Below are 17059 nucleotides of genomic sequence, written 5' to 3' on the forward strand. Positions count from 1 at the left end.
TTTTGTAAATGGCAAACTAATTTTTATTCAATTACAAGTGGATAATAAAATATCTATAATAAAGTGCAAATATAAAAGAGTATATAATTTTAATATAAAATATTAAAACGTCTTACAATTTTATATACTCAAAGTATATCAAGATATTTGATAAATCACAAATAGCTTGTATATAACTGATATCAATTATATTTTGCAAAATTAAATGTTTTAAAAATACTTTTAAAAAAGTTATAAAGTGCAATTTTTTATACAAAACGTAATAAACTATGAAAAGTAATGCTTTCAAATATGCGATACAATAAGAATTATAAGAAATAGCATATTATTACCATAAAAAAATGAGTATTTAACTTTTTTAAATGATAAAATAAATTTTAAGTAAATAATAAAATATCTATAATAAAGTGCAAACAAATGTGTATTTATTAAAATATTAAAGAGCCTTAATCAAAGAATATTTATATATCTGATAAATAACTAATAGTTTGTATATAACCTGGTGTCATTTCATTATTATATATTTTTCAAATTCGAATGTTCCAAAAATATTTAAAAAAACAAATAATGAGCAGTATCAAAACGATGTGTAATGAACAATAAAAACTTTTTTTTTATAAATATACCATACAATAAAAAATATTAGAAATAGTGAATGATTCAATAAACAACGTTTATTTAACTTTTGTAAATGATAAAAAAAAATCTGGTATAACAGGACTACAAAGTGCAATTTACAGTACTGCACGTAATAAACGTTGAAATGTTTACAAATAAACGATACAAGAACAATTATTAGAAATATTGTATTATAAACATAAACAATACAATTATAACGTTTATAATAATAAAATAAATTTTATTCAATTATTGTATTATGGGTATTCTAAGCAAATGAGTGACAAACAATCGAACAATCAAAGTTGATTAAAATGTTTGATAAACAACAAACGATTTGAATTTAATTGTTGTCGTTTTATTATTAAATATTTTGCAAAATTTAATGTTCTAAAAATTTCCAAACAAAAATTATAAAGTACAATTCTCAAAACGATTCGTAAAATAAACGATTACAGGCAATGTTGAAATATGAGAAAATTGTCCATTCTTAACATAATTTAAAATATATTTTATAAACAATATTTATTTATTAGTATATAATAAGCAATGAGTTAATTAATGAGTTATGAGTAAATTATTATAGTGTTTACGTACATAATAAAAAAATAAAGTTAATTACCTATATAAAACCGAACAAAGCAGAATACAATTAATAATAATTGAAATAACTGTTGAATTGTTTAAGTTTTTAAAAAATATGTGAAACCTTATAACGGTATTAATGGTTATTTCAAAAAGTTTTATAAATTTGAATTTTTATAAATGATGCAAAGTCTGTTAAATATAGTGAAAGTGATTTACTAAACTAATTAAATCAACAAATTAATATTGAAATGATTAACAATAAGATAGAATAGAATTGTTCAAAACCAATCAAGTAACTGAATATCTTATGAAATATTTCTATATGTTGAGAATCTTCTTAGAAGAGTTATGAAAATCAGAAGAATCTAAAAACCATTAGGCATCTTTTTAGTAATGATAAAAACTCAGTTACTGAACAATGTTGGCTAATTAAAAATGTGCAAAAAAAATGATGTATAGACTTATTTCTATATTTTTGAATAATAATTATTCAACTTGAAGATTATTATTAAGGTCGAAGTATTGTTATTACGATGGATTACACTATTTCAAACCTAAGTAATTCCTCAGAAACAAAAGACACTCCTGCAATAAACGAGGGTTTAAAATTTGGCGTAGATAGAATCTTAAACGATGATCGAAAAAATAATAGTCGAAGACCAACAATTGATCATTCAGTTTTGTCAATTTTGCAAAAGTCGACCACTCCACCGATTAGTCATGGATACTTCGATAACAGGCAGGAGTCATCAGTTTTTGATAAATCTGATAATTCACGATTGATATCTTTGACTGATTTAGAAAAAAGAAGAGAAATTAATGCTGCCATACTATTAGAGAGTACAAGAAGACTGTCTTTGCATGGACCTGTGAGGCCGTTTCCTACAAGACCTCAAGGCAAGATTTATATTTAAATTATTATGGCATATTGATTAATTTATTACTTTAATATTTAGTACTTAAATAAGTCAATTAATTTAGATCCAGCTCAAAAAAAAATCTTCAAGAAGCAAACAATCTCCAACTCATATCATTCCAAAAAATTTCGAGTGTAATTTGTAGTCAACTCTATTAAGTCAATAGATAAACAGAATATTAAAATTTATAATTTTATTATCTCAATATCAGTTATTTCTTATAATCCAACATAACACTTTTGTTGTTGCTTCTACTATATTTGAATATTCTGATCAAATTTATGAATCAAAAGATACAAAAAAAGGTTTGCATCCTGAAAGTATTATGAAAGATAATATTACTGAATAGAATCATCAGTAATAATTTTCTTTAGATAAGGACAATAGGGCATCCTGATGTTTTAAAACTCTAATTTTGCCAGTATACGGAAAAACAGTCGCAAATAATATCAAATATATAAACCTTATTATTTATAAATATATTGAAGAACGATTCATAAAAAAAACGAATTACATGATAAAGAAAATTATTGTCGATTTGAATTAGCTACTAAAGTTTAGTAGAACTTACATCCGCATATATGATAATAAAGTAATTTTTCAAATGGTGAAAGATATAAAAAAGGCGTTTTACAAGCATCTATCTAAATAAAAGGAAAAATCGAAACTGTTTACAAGTCCATAACAAAATTATTTTCTTTTCTTGTTAGTTTTTTATGTTGTGAGCACTGTTGTTTAGTTTACGAGACCTTAATATAATTTTTAAGTAAACACCATTTAATTGTTTTATAAGATGTGTTGTTAATTTTAAGTTTGATTGAACAGTTTTTTTTTTATATAACTCTATAAATTCTTACACGTGGGAGTGGTAAAAATCCTACACTGAACCTTTATCCTGGCAAAGGGTAAACAAAAAGTAGTAGGTAGTAGTACCTAAAAGTAAACTAAGCTATTTCAGAAAAGATGAATATAATAAATAGATATTCTAACTCTGCTGATAAATATTTCTGACAAAATACCTAATCCAGGTTATATACAGTGTTATCTCTGTAAAAAATGTACCCATAAAATTTATATTTTGCATTAGTTGAATAATGTTGTTATTATTCGTAAAGTCTCTTTAAAATTAATATTAAGAGATTGGACCTGCTTGCCCCTGTCCGTCCCAATTTACCATTCCTATAGGGTAAAAAAGCCAGGTGCTAAATTTTTGAAAAAACAAAAAAAAAAATCCTTTCTACAAAAATGAATTAGCTGGGAGTATTACTGAACATAGTCAGATAATTGTTTTTGTTTGATATGAGTTGTTTGTTGTGATATAATTGGTTTGGTTTTCACAATGTAATAGCTCAAAGTCATGTTGGACTTTTGTGCCCCGCCCTACTATATATATATATATATATATATATATATATATATTATTCGACCATCTTTATTTTCCCAACCGCTGTAATCAACAATTGTGTTTTCGATCAATTTCAATATAAAAGCATTAAAAAGCAAATTATATAAACAATGTGATAAAATTTAAATTAAAGTACTTTGTTCATTACTCATCTTAATTATCTTGTTATTCAAATTACATCTCTGATTTATCTATTAATAACAATAAATTGTATTTTCAATTATATTTACAATGAATACCTAATGAGGTAAAAAAATATGGTTTATGAATCAATCAGCAATAATAATAAGCTTATTCTCTAGTTAGCATTTTCTATTATCTTGATACTAGTTTGTTGTCAGATGAAATATTTTATTTTTATATTAAAATTTACCCAGTAGATACTGCATCAATAAAAAATTAATCACAGAAATGGTTAAAATGGAAATCATCACATAGAAATAGGATTTCTATTATTTTTCTATTCGGTTTTACTTCTATAAAAATGATATACGAGCAGTTAGTTAAACCAAGTTTCTGATCGATATTTAAATAGTAACAAAAACATATTAATGTAAGAAAGTAAGGAAATAGAGTAAGCTTATTCCACAGGCTTACGACATTGTACTTTATGGCAAAAACATCTTAAATATCATATTCGATAGGAATAAGATGAATGAACTAATTCATGTATGCCGATTTTATTTGAAATTTCAAATAATCCTTTACAATTGTAAAGGACTACAGGTTGAGAAATTGGGAACATATTCTTTAAAGAATATGTTCCCAATTTCTCAACCTGTAGTCATAGATATATTACGACTTAACATTGTTCAATAAATCACTGATCACAACGAATAAAATTGAATTGCGTAATCGATTACAAATTCTCGCCATGATGCAATTTCTTATGTTGAGTTGAAAATTGAATAATAACGTTTACTAAATGATTATGTATATACATTTATTATATATACATATATATATACATATATATATATATATATATATATATATATATGTATATATATAATATGCAACTTGGAAAATTATTATCTTGATAATTGTACTTATTGCATATAAATGCAAATATTGCATCCTTCAATGATCTTAATGGATTAATAAATATTCTTAGCAATCATCAAATAGTGACAGTCAATTTTAATATTATTTAAATATAAATTAATTTATTTTAAATTAATTCATTAAACAAGAGTGAATCCACATAGATTAAAGAAAACACTTTTTCATAAAAAAATTACAGTTGCCGAATTGAAATAATATGTTATATTCTTTTACTAGGTTCACAGGCGAATGATATATCTTGCACGTATTGCAATATTTTTTAAACAATTTTTCAATGAAAACTAACTAGTGTAAAAACCAACTTCAAAATTAATTATTTATTATTTTTTGCATTATCAGTGATACATAAATAAAAAACTACCTCAACATTAACGATCCCTAATAGATCCTATAATTTCCATGTCAACATTGTCAACCCTGATTTTTGCAATGATGTTGAATCTCATATAATAGTTAATTCAAGAAAATGATGAAGTATTTTAAGATATTTCAAAGACCTTGAGCTCGCCGGTTAAAAACGTGGGCTAGTACAACCTAGATCCCAGCCTCGGCCAAGCTCGATAACAGGCAGCATGATATCAAATATCAAATTTCCACTTCAGGTTATAAATGTCATATATAAACTCAAGTGGAAATCGTCTTTTGTGGACATACCCAAATAATTGTTATCTGATCAAATAGCCATAGGAAAATGGTTACCCGATGGGTTGCATCTCATAAAAAATTGGGTGAAGTCTTCAACAAACATCTTATAAAACTTATATCTGGTTGCCGTCGAAACAAACAAAAAAATAAAAATTTCGAAGTCCCTAATGTTAAGACATATTACATCTAAGATAGTTTATCTCTATAAAAAAGAGCAAACCGTGATAAAAACGAGAATTAACAACTACTAGTTTTGGGTTTGAATCCAACCTCGGCTGGCATTAAAATTCTAACATGAAGATTTTGAATCAAAATCTTTGATTAAAAAAAAAACTGATCAAAATTTTTGATCATGGTATATTTTTTTTACATTTCTATGGGTTCCGTAACATTGTCTGCCCGTTAGACTGCTACGCGGCGCTTACGCGCTTCCATATTTAGTCTCTATGCAACTACAATACAATAAATAAATCAACGCGATTGATTTGAAAAACATTTCAAAATTTCCAAAATATTTCGAAATGTAAAAAAAAAAATTTCAAACAAATCTCCATAACCGCTAGACCTGCCTTCCTAAGAATTTAATCAGTTCTTCAATTTGTCAATACAAGTAAAATGTTTTTTGAATAAAAATCTGACGCTCCGTTCTATTAAAAACTGACTTACCGCTTTTTGAACTTTCTGCCCTGTATCTTCAAAACGTCTGGACCTGCCTTGTCCGAAAACTAATAAGCACGTCGTCCCCTTATCGATAGAAATCGAATGCTGAATTATTCAAATCGGTTGAACCGTGTTCCCGAAATCGTCGACGAAAATCTGTATCCGAACCCACACACACACGCGCGCGCACCTACACACACACACATCCATTTTTTCTAAGGTATAAAGATTTTTATTTTTCGATTTTTTTGCGATTACTATAACTTACCCGGGAAGTTAAAAAGAAAATTAATTCTTTTTATGTAATGTGAAAATTTACACTTACGTAAATAGAACAAAAAAGTTGAGCAAAAAATTAAATTTTTTCATATGATTCTATAATAATAATTACTTATTCTTATTCATTGAAAATATGTTCTAGCATCTGTAAAAATTTAATTAAAAATTAATGAAGATAGAAAATATGTTCACCACATATTGCCTTAACAATAATATTGCTGCAGCATGCGGCCGCTCATTAACACCTTTTATTTATATCTCCCAACTACCATCACGATTTTATTAGGTGCTAAGAATTGTTGTATATAATCAAAGCCTTGAGGATCATATTAAAATGAACATATAAATAATGATCATAAAATACTAATTTATGGTAATTTATTTATAAATTTATAAATAGAATTCGATATTCTTGGATTAACGACACGATTGCGGTGATTATTCTTGGAGTGGAGAATTTCAATCAAGATAAAATAGAACGTAATGTTTATATAATTAAATAATTTTTAAAGGCACTTTTTTTTAATATATTATAAACTACAGATTTTTTTTACATCTTCAAACATTAAATCTTTTCGGCATAATTTTATAATACTAGGTATGATTCAACTGAAAATTTTGAGATTTAATTAAAAAAAATGTATGTCTGTATAGTATAGTATAAAGATGATTACTTTTACCATATATAACAGAAATATTTTACAGCATATGTCACATTCTTTTAACCAAGTTTTGTACGTCTTTCTTTAATTTATGAGCTAGTCCTCATTTAGATTCAATCATCACTTCAATATAACACACTGCCCATATTGTTAATAAACCGTAAATTTGATTTTATTGCAAATTATCTAATCGATATTATATAACTTTATTATTTGCGGTAGTTTTACCAAGATTGTGAAAATGTCTGGTTAGAGAAACTTTTTTACCTTAGTTTTTACTCGACGAAAACTGAAAATTAAAAGAAATTTCAACCTAAAGTCGCAATTTGTAGAAAGATTTTTTCTCTGCTCTTCACATAATATTTGTAAGATTAGGCTGAGCTCTTAAACCTTTTTTAGTGAAAAATTGCAATCGTTTAAGTTATTCTTTTATAATTTCTTAATTATTTATATTTTTGTTTTTACAAATCCGGTTGTAATCTATTCTGTTTACTTCTGGTTGAATTTTCTTTGCATTTTAAGTTTGCGTCGAGTATAAATTATATTAGAAAAGCTTCAAAGAGCTTCTTTAATCAGATAAATTCACAATCTTCGTGAACTTGTAAAAATAATAAAATTATATAATATCGATTAAGAATGTTTTCAAGGTCGATTAGATAATTTTTAGACTATAAAAAAGTTTGATACTGTAAAGCATCAATACTACTCTATTATATTATAAATGTGGTGAGCATAAGTTTTTTTTCGCTCATTTTAACTAGAGTTTTTATTTTAAGACATTAACACAAATAATTTTACATAAAACTTTAATCTAACAATGTTGATCATTTTAAAATATTTAATTTAGAAGTTATTAATCGGTGCGCAAGGATATTTAGATCTCAGTTCTTTATAAATAACCTTTTCAGAGATTTTCAAAAATATGATAAATATTAAAAGTTTTATTGGTTTAAATGGCATATCTGCATTATAACTAATTATTTTTCGTAGAAAACAAGACAATTTCGCATAAATATAATGGCTACAAAACAATAAATACAAGGATCAAATCCAAAATAAATAGGTTTATGGTATTTCAGTTATACTTAAATAATAAAAGGTATATTATAATGTTCAATATTAAATAAAAACTTATGATCAATCACAAATAAAACACCATTGCAGAAATCTATGATTATTAGTGTAGCTTCAAGATAAAAGAAATAGCTTTTGATAATAATATAAATGATAGCCAAATTTAGGAAGTTATTGAGGAAGTAAAGAACTTTTTAACTTTTTGGAAAGGTAGGTCCGACAAAAAAAGTAAAAAAACGCCATTTGGTGGTCAAAAATGATTATTAGACATAAGCACATCAAATTATCATATTTTATAGAGATTTTAATAACAAATACAATTTTTGTTTACTTTTCTATGAGTTCCGTACCAAGATGTTTAAAGTTAGACTGTGACACGGCGCTTACGTGTGATTCTTTTACAAAAATTCAAAAATATCAAAATAAAAAAGATCAAATTTTTCAAAAAAGTCATATTTTTCAAAAATTTCAAAATTCTCAAAAATATATTTTTTTCAGTTTTTAGAAAAATTTAAAATATTTCAAAAACTTTAATTTCTTGGTACGGAATTCGCCTTAAGGCACGATGCCATGCACCACTAGTTATACGTATAAAAAAAAGCTTTATCTCTGGAAGGTCGAAAATATCACTAGTTTTTGGTCATTGCCAATTAGAGAGAAGCTATCAAAATCATTAACAAAGTAATTTTACCGATAACTTTTTAAAGTATGACGCCTTTGGAGTTCGGATGCTTAACGATTAATATAAAACAAATGAAATCTCAAAGTAAATTAAATGTGATAAAGTTATTTAAAGAATTCGAAATGAGTCGGTGATCAGATAATTCGTCACTGGCGGCAATCAGTTGTATACAAGCATTCATATAAACTGTTGAAGACAAGAAGCATATTGCATACACTGTAGAAATAAAGTTGTTATAAGATGCTACCAATTCTGAAAACATTCGGGTGTAAAATGTAATGAACATGTGTTCGGATCATGTTGTTGTGCAGTCGAATAATTTAATTTATTAACACATTTCATTAATAGATTGTTATTAATTTGGTTTATTTATTATAATACGATTGGAATTTGACCAAACTATGCATAAACTTAGATTGATTTAGTTTATTTAATCAAATTTGTTTAGATTTATACAATATACTAATTGCTTTCATTATTTGAGCATTAAACATGCTATAGTTCGAGTATTTTTGTAAAGTATTGTAATAATGATCACGTTCTTTAATTTGTATAACTTCTTCTAAACCAATAAATTTTAATGGGCCGATTCTGTCGTAAATTATAAAAAGACCAATGTTAAGACAAGGATATGTTTCGTAGCGTTTTACATATGAAGTGGTACTAAAAACTTTCAAAATGCTATGTATTTGCTGTGAAGTCAGGTGTTTTACACACAAAAAAGCTAACTTCTTGCATATGATATTATGACACATCACAATACTGCACCTATGATAAAATTCTTTAAATGTTTTGCTTTTTCTAGATTAGATTAGCAAATACATAGCGTTTTGGCAGTTTTTAGTAGTGGAACGATGAAAAAGTCAGTGGAACATAAGAATTGGCCGATAAGTCTATATAACAATGATATATAAACTAGTGGTGTATGGCATCGTGCCTTAAGGCAAATTGCTAAAACTTTTCGTGCCTTAATAGAATATTCGAGAAATATTGAATATTATCAAATAGATTATTATAAATAATGTAACTTTCATTATTCTTATTTGAGAAATAGTAAATAAAAAAAACTTAGAATTATATAAACTGAATTGCAAAGTTAAAATTATTTATTTTAATTAAAAACAAAAATTGAAATAAAAAAAAATTCTTTCCTCAAAAGCATTCGTTTCATAAACACAAGCAGAAAGCTTAAATCATTCAAATCGGATGCTTAGTTCTCACAAAAACTGCAATTTTAGCTCTATATCTCCGAAACGGCTGGACCTGCCTAGGACAAAATCTAAACACCACTTTTCCCCATCTTTACGAATCAAATGTTTTTTGGATCATTTAAATCGGTTGATCTGTTCTCTTAAAAGCTGACATTTTTAGCTCCGACGCCGCTGGACCTGTCTTCGTCAAAAACTAATCAGCACGTCTCTCTCCTCATAATTAGGAGTCGAATGTTTTTTTAGCCATTTAAATCGGATAATCCGTGCGCCCGAAATCATCGACGAAAAATTGTATCCACACATACACACATACATTTTTTCTCAAGTATACCAAAATGTTCAGAAACCTCTGAAACGTAAAGATAAGCAAAAAAAAATATTTTCAATTTTTGGCCCATTACTATAACTTATGTTAGAGTTAACAAGTATAATCAATTCAATAATTAAATTTTGATATTTATTCAACATAAATAAATTTATCTCATAATTTTGTAATTAAAATATATGAAAATAAAAAATAAAAAGAATTTTTGATTCCAATATCATTTTTTAATACTTATAGGTAATTTGTTAAAATCATTAACTGTTACATCCAAAGTTTTCTTAAGATCGTTAATAAGAATTGTTCAACAATTAATTTACTAAATCGAATCAGCACGATTTTCCATCCCCACTTGATTGCTCCAAACTGTTTTCAGAATTTTACATAGATTAAGGTTTTTTGCACTATTCTGCCAATTCTATAAAAACGACTCAGCTTATTGTTTTGCAAAACTTATCAACGCGAGTCCTTAACGAGTTTCAACAAATGGCTTTTAAAACTTTGAGAAAACGCTGACGATTGATCTAATTCTGACTCACTTGCTCACAAGCACACACACACTTTTTCAAAATTTGAAGTCATTCGATTCAAAATGAGTGAAACGTCGAGGAATAAAATTAGCAAATTGAATTTCCTAGAAAAAACTTCTTCGGGAAGTTAAAAAATGACATGAGACTAAAAAACCTAAATATGTAATCTTCAAAAATTCATTGAATTAAATAATTTTTAATAAATTTTTTTATTAATAAAGATATTCTTTGATATAATAATTTTTCCAAGATTATATCACTTATAGAATTCTTTTGAATTTGAAAATCAAACCAGTAATGAAGTTTTTTCCACAATCCTATTATTTAGCTAAAACGTAAAATTTCTCATTGTATATTTTATTATATTATTTTTAAAACCTCGATAAATAAGTAATATAATAAATATAATAAATATTCGGTTTTGTGAGTTATTCATAAAATTCTTGCACATAATAATAATATGTTTATCCAAGTGAACATTTTAAACGCAGTAGCTATATATGCATTTCATTCACATACGATTATTTATTTTGTTTAATGCGCGGATGTAGTGATTTACATGATGATGAGACAAGCCAGATTTCAAGACTTTTATTTTAAACCAATAATGAACGCTTAACCTTATGCAACAAATGTTTAATATGGATTCAGAATTTGAAATAAAAATTTATTTATTAGTGAATTGTCTTTCTTTAATATTAGATCCTTCCCTATACTTATAACACTAAACAAAATTTTTGGTGGAGCATAAAAGAAATAGTTATATCAATGATGATTTACTTGTCTTTGCCTAATAAGCACCGTCTACGCAGAAATACAAATCAAATGCTTTTTGAATTATTCAAATCGGTTGATTCGTGTTCCCAAAATTGTCGAAGAAAATTTAAATTTTCTGCGGATACAATTGTATCCGCACACACATACACACGAAAAATTTTGCCAAAGAACATTTTGTCTAATCAATAATAATGAGATACACTTTCACTAAATTATTGATGTTTGCACAAAATTTATGAACATTTTATTCATATTTTTCAATTTGGAGAATTGTTAAGAATGCCAGTTTTTGATTTATTGAGTAAACTATATTCAATAAATATTCAACTGTTAATGAACGGCTATGTCGGTTTTTACTTTTTTCTAACAAATTAAAAAAATTTAAAAGAGTTCAAAGGAAAATGAAAAAATACATATTTAATTCTGTATCACAAAGTAATAATTCAGTTAAGGCAATCATCAAACTTATACTCAAAATACTTTTACAATTTTTTAAATTTATATACTTATAACATTTAGTTTAGAAAAAAAAATAAATATCTAAATCGTATATCACTACTACTTAATATCGTAACGTAAAATTTGAAGTAATAACATTTAAACTTGACTATAAAGCATATTTAAAATATAATTTTTTGTAAGATATATACGAATAAATAAATGTTAATTAGGAAGAAACAATTTAGCCAATCATATAAAACACATCGTCAAAATTAATGAAAATCAATGAATATTTTATAATGAGAACCTTCTTTAATGGTTGTCGAGCTTACCAAAAATTATACATAAATATTGTTAATTGATGCTGCAGACATGCATAATTTTTTTCTTTTTTATAATTTTTGTCTCAAACTTTAGAGAATAATAAAACGAGCCAGAAACATAATAAGAAGAGCAGATTTATATAGATGAACTTCTTCATCAAGAAGTTAAAAATCATTAGTATTTGGAGTACTAAATAGTTGCGAAATTATTGAGAGAAGCTAAAGAAGTTTGGTTGATCTAATCTTTTGGTCCAAGTTCTTGTTTTTTATTTGCATTTTACTCTAAATTCCAGAACTAATAAATTAATTATGGAATTTAGAAGGAATAAATGTTTATTCTGTTTATGAAACAAACTGACACATTTATTATACAAAACATATGTTACATGTTTTCATTCTTACACCGTATGTGAAAGCCATAAAAATGTTTAACTATTGTTAATCAAATAATACCCAAAATGTTCTGAGAGTTGAGAGATTGAAATTTATCTTTTCTTGCATAATGAACTCCTTTGATCTAGTTGAATATTTTCAAGAAACAAAAAGAAACCGAAACAAGCAATTGAAGGGGCTTTCATCGTTTGTTTATAAAACCCGCTGTTTACTTTGAGTTTAAGTTTGAGGTCATAATCATTTACAATCGCATTTCGAAGTATGTGGTCTCATTCAGTGTTTTATGATAAATAATTATAAAGTTACAGATACTACTTATATAGCAGAAAAAGAAACTAGTGATGCATGGCATCATGCCTTTAGGTAAATTGTTGAAACTTCCCGTACCAGAATTAAAAATACAGACAAAAAAATTATTAATCAATAAATATTGATCAATGATTATTAACAATTGTTTTAAATATTTTCAAAGAGATAGTTATTATTACTATACATGCATTCATACAGCTAATATACAGTGACTATCTTATCGCTCAAAACACTTGAAAATGTTTACATTAAGAAGAGATGCCGTGAATGAATCCATCTGAGAACATATTTCTTTCCATTGCAATAACGCATATGAAATATATACATTAAAAAAAAAAATTAAATCAAAATTTACATTTAAAGTATACAACCTTCCACATTTTTAAAAAGAAAAACCTGAAAATTTTGACATTTGTTCGAAAATTGGTATGGAACCCAAAACAATTGTAACAAAATTAGTACTCACGTTTAAAATCTCTATAAAATCTGTCCATATGTCTAATGATCATTTTAGACCGCCAAATATCTTTTTTTTTACATTTTCCTCTGTATCTCCGAAAACGCAGGACCTGCCTACCCAAAAATTCGATCAATTCTTTGTTTCGTCAAAGCAAATAAAATGTTTTTTTTGAATAATTCAAATCGGACGCTCCGTTCTCTCAGGGACTGAATTACCGTTTTTGGCACTTTTTGCCCAATATCTTCGAAACGGCTAGGCCTGTCTTCGCCAAAAACTAATCAGAACATCTTCTCATCAATAGGAATAGAATATTTTTTCAAACAAAACTGATAAGAAATAGATCAAATCGATAGATCCGCGCGGCCGAAATCGTGTCCAAAAATTGTATCCGCACACTACACACACATACATCAATTTTTTCTAAGGAATGCCAAAATGATCAGAAACTCTTGAAACATAAAGATATATAAACATTTTCATTTTCGATTTTTTTGCGATTACTATAGCTTACCCTACGAGAAGTTAATAATGCAATTTATATTAAGTAATTTTCATATTGAAGGAAATAAATAAAAAAAAACGTCCGAATAAAATTTTACTTTTTTACTAGAAGGTGAAATTAAATGCAGATATTTATGAGCAGTAAATGCTCGCATGTTTTATATGTAAGAACATTATAAAATATTATGTGGACGAGCGCAATAAATAATTCGATAAATTAACTGCAATTTACGCAAAGTCCATTAATATACGCCCACAGTACACATAAATTCAATTGCATGTGGCAGTTAATTTTCAACAAGATTTATTAATTAGCAATCAATTTACATAAATCAGGCGAAACATTTACAAAACCTGACGCGAATCAGGCGATGAGCCACTTCTATACAAAAACAAACAAAGCATTAAATTTATCGAAACTTGCGCCACAAAATAAATAAATGTTGATCCAAATTCTCTCTGCAAAATTATTATTACATTATACAATTCCAAAATAACGGTAAAATGTTATGGTAATTTTGAGTATTATTAGGTATCATTTACTTGTCTAATCCACAAATGCCATTTAATAATAAAACTACTAGTGGTGTGTGGAGTCGTGCCTTAAGACAAATTACTGGAACTTCCCGTACCGTAACGAAATATTGAATGTTTTCAAATAGATTATTATGAATAATGTAACATTGTCTAATATTTATAAGAATTATGTAAACTGACTTACAAAGTTGAAATTATTTAAAGTATATAAGTGATCTTAAGAACTTTAGCCAGAATTAAAATTAAAATCTGAATTATTTTCGATATACAAAAATAATTTTTTTTTGATTTTTTTTGTCTAAAAAAAATTGTTATGTCAACACAAGCATAAAGTTTCCACTTCACACTACCAATACAAATTTAATATTTTTTGGATCATTCAAATCGGATACTCCGTTCTCTCAAAAACTCGATTCCTATTTTCTGCACTCTTTGCTCCGTATCTGGACCTGCCTTTGCCAAAAACTAATCAGCACATCTTTATATCAATAGGAATCGAATATTTTTTTAACCATTCAAATCGGGTGATCCGTGCGCCCGAAAACGTGGACTAAGAAATGCGGACACTCAAAACACACACGCACACACACACATCCATTATTTTTGAGATATGTTAAAATGTTCAGAAACCTTTGAAACGTGATGATATGCGAAAATTTTCATTTTCAATTTTTGGCCCATTACTAGAACTTACCCTACGGAGATAAGATAGTATATTATAATATATAATAAAATAAAAATAAATAAGCTAGTATATTAATAGCAAGTAGTTGAGTACACAAACAAAAAAAAAACTATTTATGAAACTAAAATTGAGCCATAAATTCTTTGTTCTATGAACTGAAATTGTATTTCCTTAACTAATTGTAAGTGTTATTAGAAGGCAACCAAATTGTTGACCATTCTCTTCCTGATGAAACTATAATTAGATTTTTCAAAATGCGATGGCTATTTTAAATTGTAATCCTATTTTAGATTTATAATTCCAAGTAAAAACTTATATTACTAAAGTAGCTAAACCCATAAAAAATCTGTTTATCCAGCACTAAAAGCGTCATATTTAGCTTATTAAACAGTATAAATATACTTATAATACATAATATAAATAAATTAATTGATAATGAATTTTTGTCATATCATTTATGATTTTTTCTTTTACGTAAATGACTTCATTATATTTTTGAAACTTTTCTTAGTATTCAAGACAAATTAAATTCTAATAATCTCTCTACAATAAATCGTCCAGAATAACTAATAGTAATATGTTTCGTATCAAAATGATAAAAATTAAAAATAACCAAACTTTTGAATGTAAATGATGCAATAAATACCCAATGCTGTAATTAACTACAAAAAGGATTTACGTAACTCTTTATAATTACTTAAACCCATATATTTTCTATCATTAATTTTATGCATGCAATAGTCAAATTTCATTTAACTATTTATACAAAAGAAGAGTATGTTTACCTAATAAACTTTCAGTATAAATACTTCTGTTTTATTTTAGTTTTTCGTGGTTTTATTTTGTATACAATAGGCCGCGTGTTTCCAAGAAAATCTCATAAAATCAAATTAAAGTGAATTTTTTAGTTTATAATCGATCGTTCAATTCGAGCTAATTTGATTACGTAAATTTAATTTATGATCATAACATTTTAAGTTTGGTATTTCATTAAAAAGTTTCCTTGATGATATGATAGACGAAATCATTTTTATAAACAAATAGTTCGATAATTTGTATATTACTACGATAATATAAATTTCTGGATATTTATATTGATAATATGCTTTTATTTTCAACATTCAGATAATGTTGAAAAAAAATCTGATAAAATGTTAAAAAAAATTAGATATATTTATATTAACATAGTATTGATTTGCAAACATAAATATGTCCATTCTCATGAGCATTATGATGATACATGAAAAATGTATTTTCTTTTTATTACAGTTATTAGATACCCACCTGCACATTCACATGATTCCATTTCCAATCAAAATAGATCAAATTCACCATCCTCGCCGGGTCATCAAAGTTCATCAGGTAATGAAATTCGTCAGAATAAAAAGAACACTGCAAATTAAAATCAAATATTTAAAAATTATGACACTAGAATTGAAAATAAACTGCTTTTAATATTTAGTAGTAACATTAAGTTTTTTGTAGTATCTGTGCAAAAGTTTCGATGAGAATAAGATTTACTTATTATGTATATGTTAAGAGCTTCTTCATAATATTACTGTAGAAAAAATTGACTCTCGCACAATTTTTCCCAAATAAATTATTTAATCAATAGTCAATATTTTTCTATTCTATTGTCTATTTTTCAGCGAAAAGGAAACGTTCCTGGTCCCGAGCAGTATTCAGTAATCTGCAGCGAAAAGGTCTCGAGCGACGATTTCAAATACAAAAATATATTACGAAACCCGATAGGCGGCAACTTGCCGCCACTCTGGGTCTTACTGATGCACAAGTGAAAGTATGGTTTCAAAATAGAAGAATGAAGTGGCGGCATCATACAGTTACATCTCCACACGGTGATGCCGCCGCTGCCGCAAAACGCGAGCAGGAAATTGCTGCTCTAGAAGGGGATGAAATAAATAGTGATTAGAAATTAGTTGCAAAATCAAATACTTTTCGAAATAAAGTGCCTTTG

At 26.5% G+C, this 17059-nt stretch overlaps 1 protein-coding gene across 1 annotated transcript; it reads left to right on the top strand.

The window, feature by feature from the left end:
- The first annotated feature begins 1739 nt into the window (after window positions 1–1739).
- On the top strand, window positions 1740–17014 carry LOC113385673 (homeobox protein koza-like). Its single transcript, XM_026623517.1, has 3 exons — window positions 1740–2103; window positions 16354–16446; window positions 16734–17014. The coding sequence occupies exons 1-3, from the start codon at window positions 1740–1742 to the stop codon at window positions 17012–17014; spliced, it is 738 nt and encodes a 245-aa protein (XP_026479302.1).
- Window positions 17015–17059: the final 45 nt, after the last annotated feature.

The sequence above is a fragment of the Ctenocephalides felis genome, unplaced genomic scaffold (genome assembly GCF_003426905.1).
Source record: "Ctenocephalides felis isolate EL2017-DRISC unplaced genomic scaffold, ASM342690v1 CF-g0.4_SCAFFOLD_03571, whole genome shotgun sequence".
Lineage (NCBI taxonomy): Eukaryota > Metazoa > Arthropoda > Insecta > Siphonaptera > Pulicidae > Ctenocephalides > Ctenocephalides felis.

Excerpts from the sequence above, each read along its gene's own strand:
- LOC113385673 (XM_026623517.1), top strand. The coding sequence starts at position 1,740 with ATGGATTACACTATTTCAAACCTAAGTAATTCCTCAGAAACAAAAGAC. Across the intron at positions 2,104-16,353 it reads GTTTCCTACAAGACCTCAAG|TTATTAGATACCCACCTGCA; the intron begins GCAAGATTTATA and ends TTTTTATTACAG. Across the intron at positions 16,447-16,733 it reads GGGTCATCAAAGTTCATCAG|CGAAAAGGAAACGTTCCTGG; the intron begins GTAATGAAATTC and ends TCTATTTTTCAG.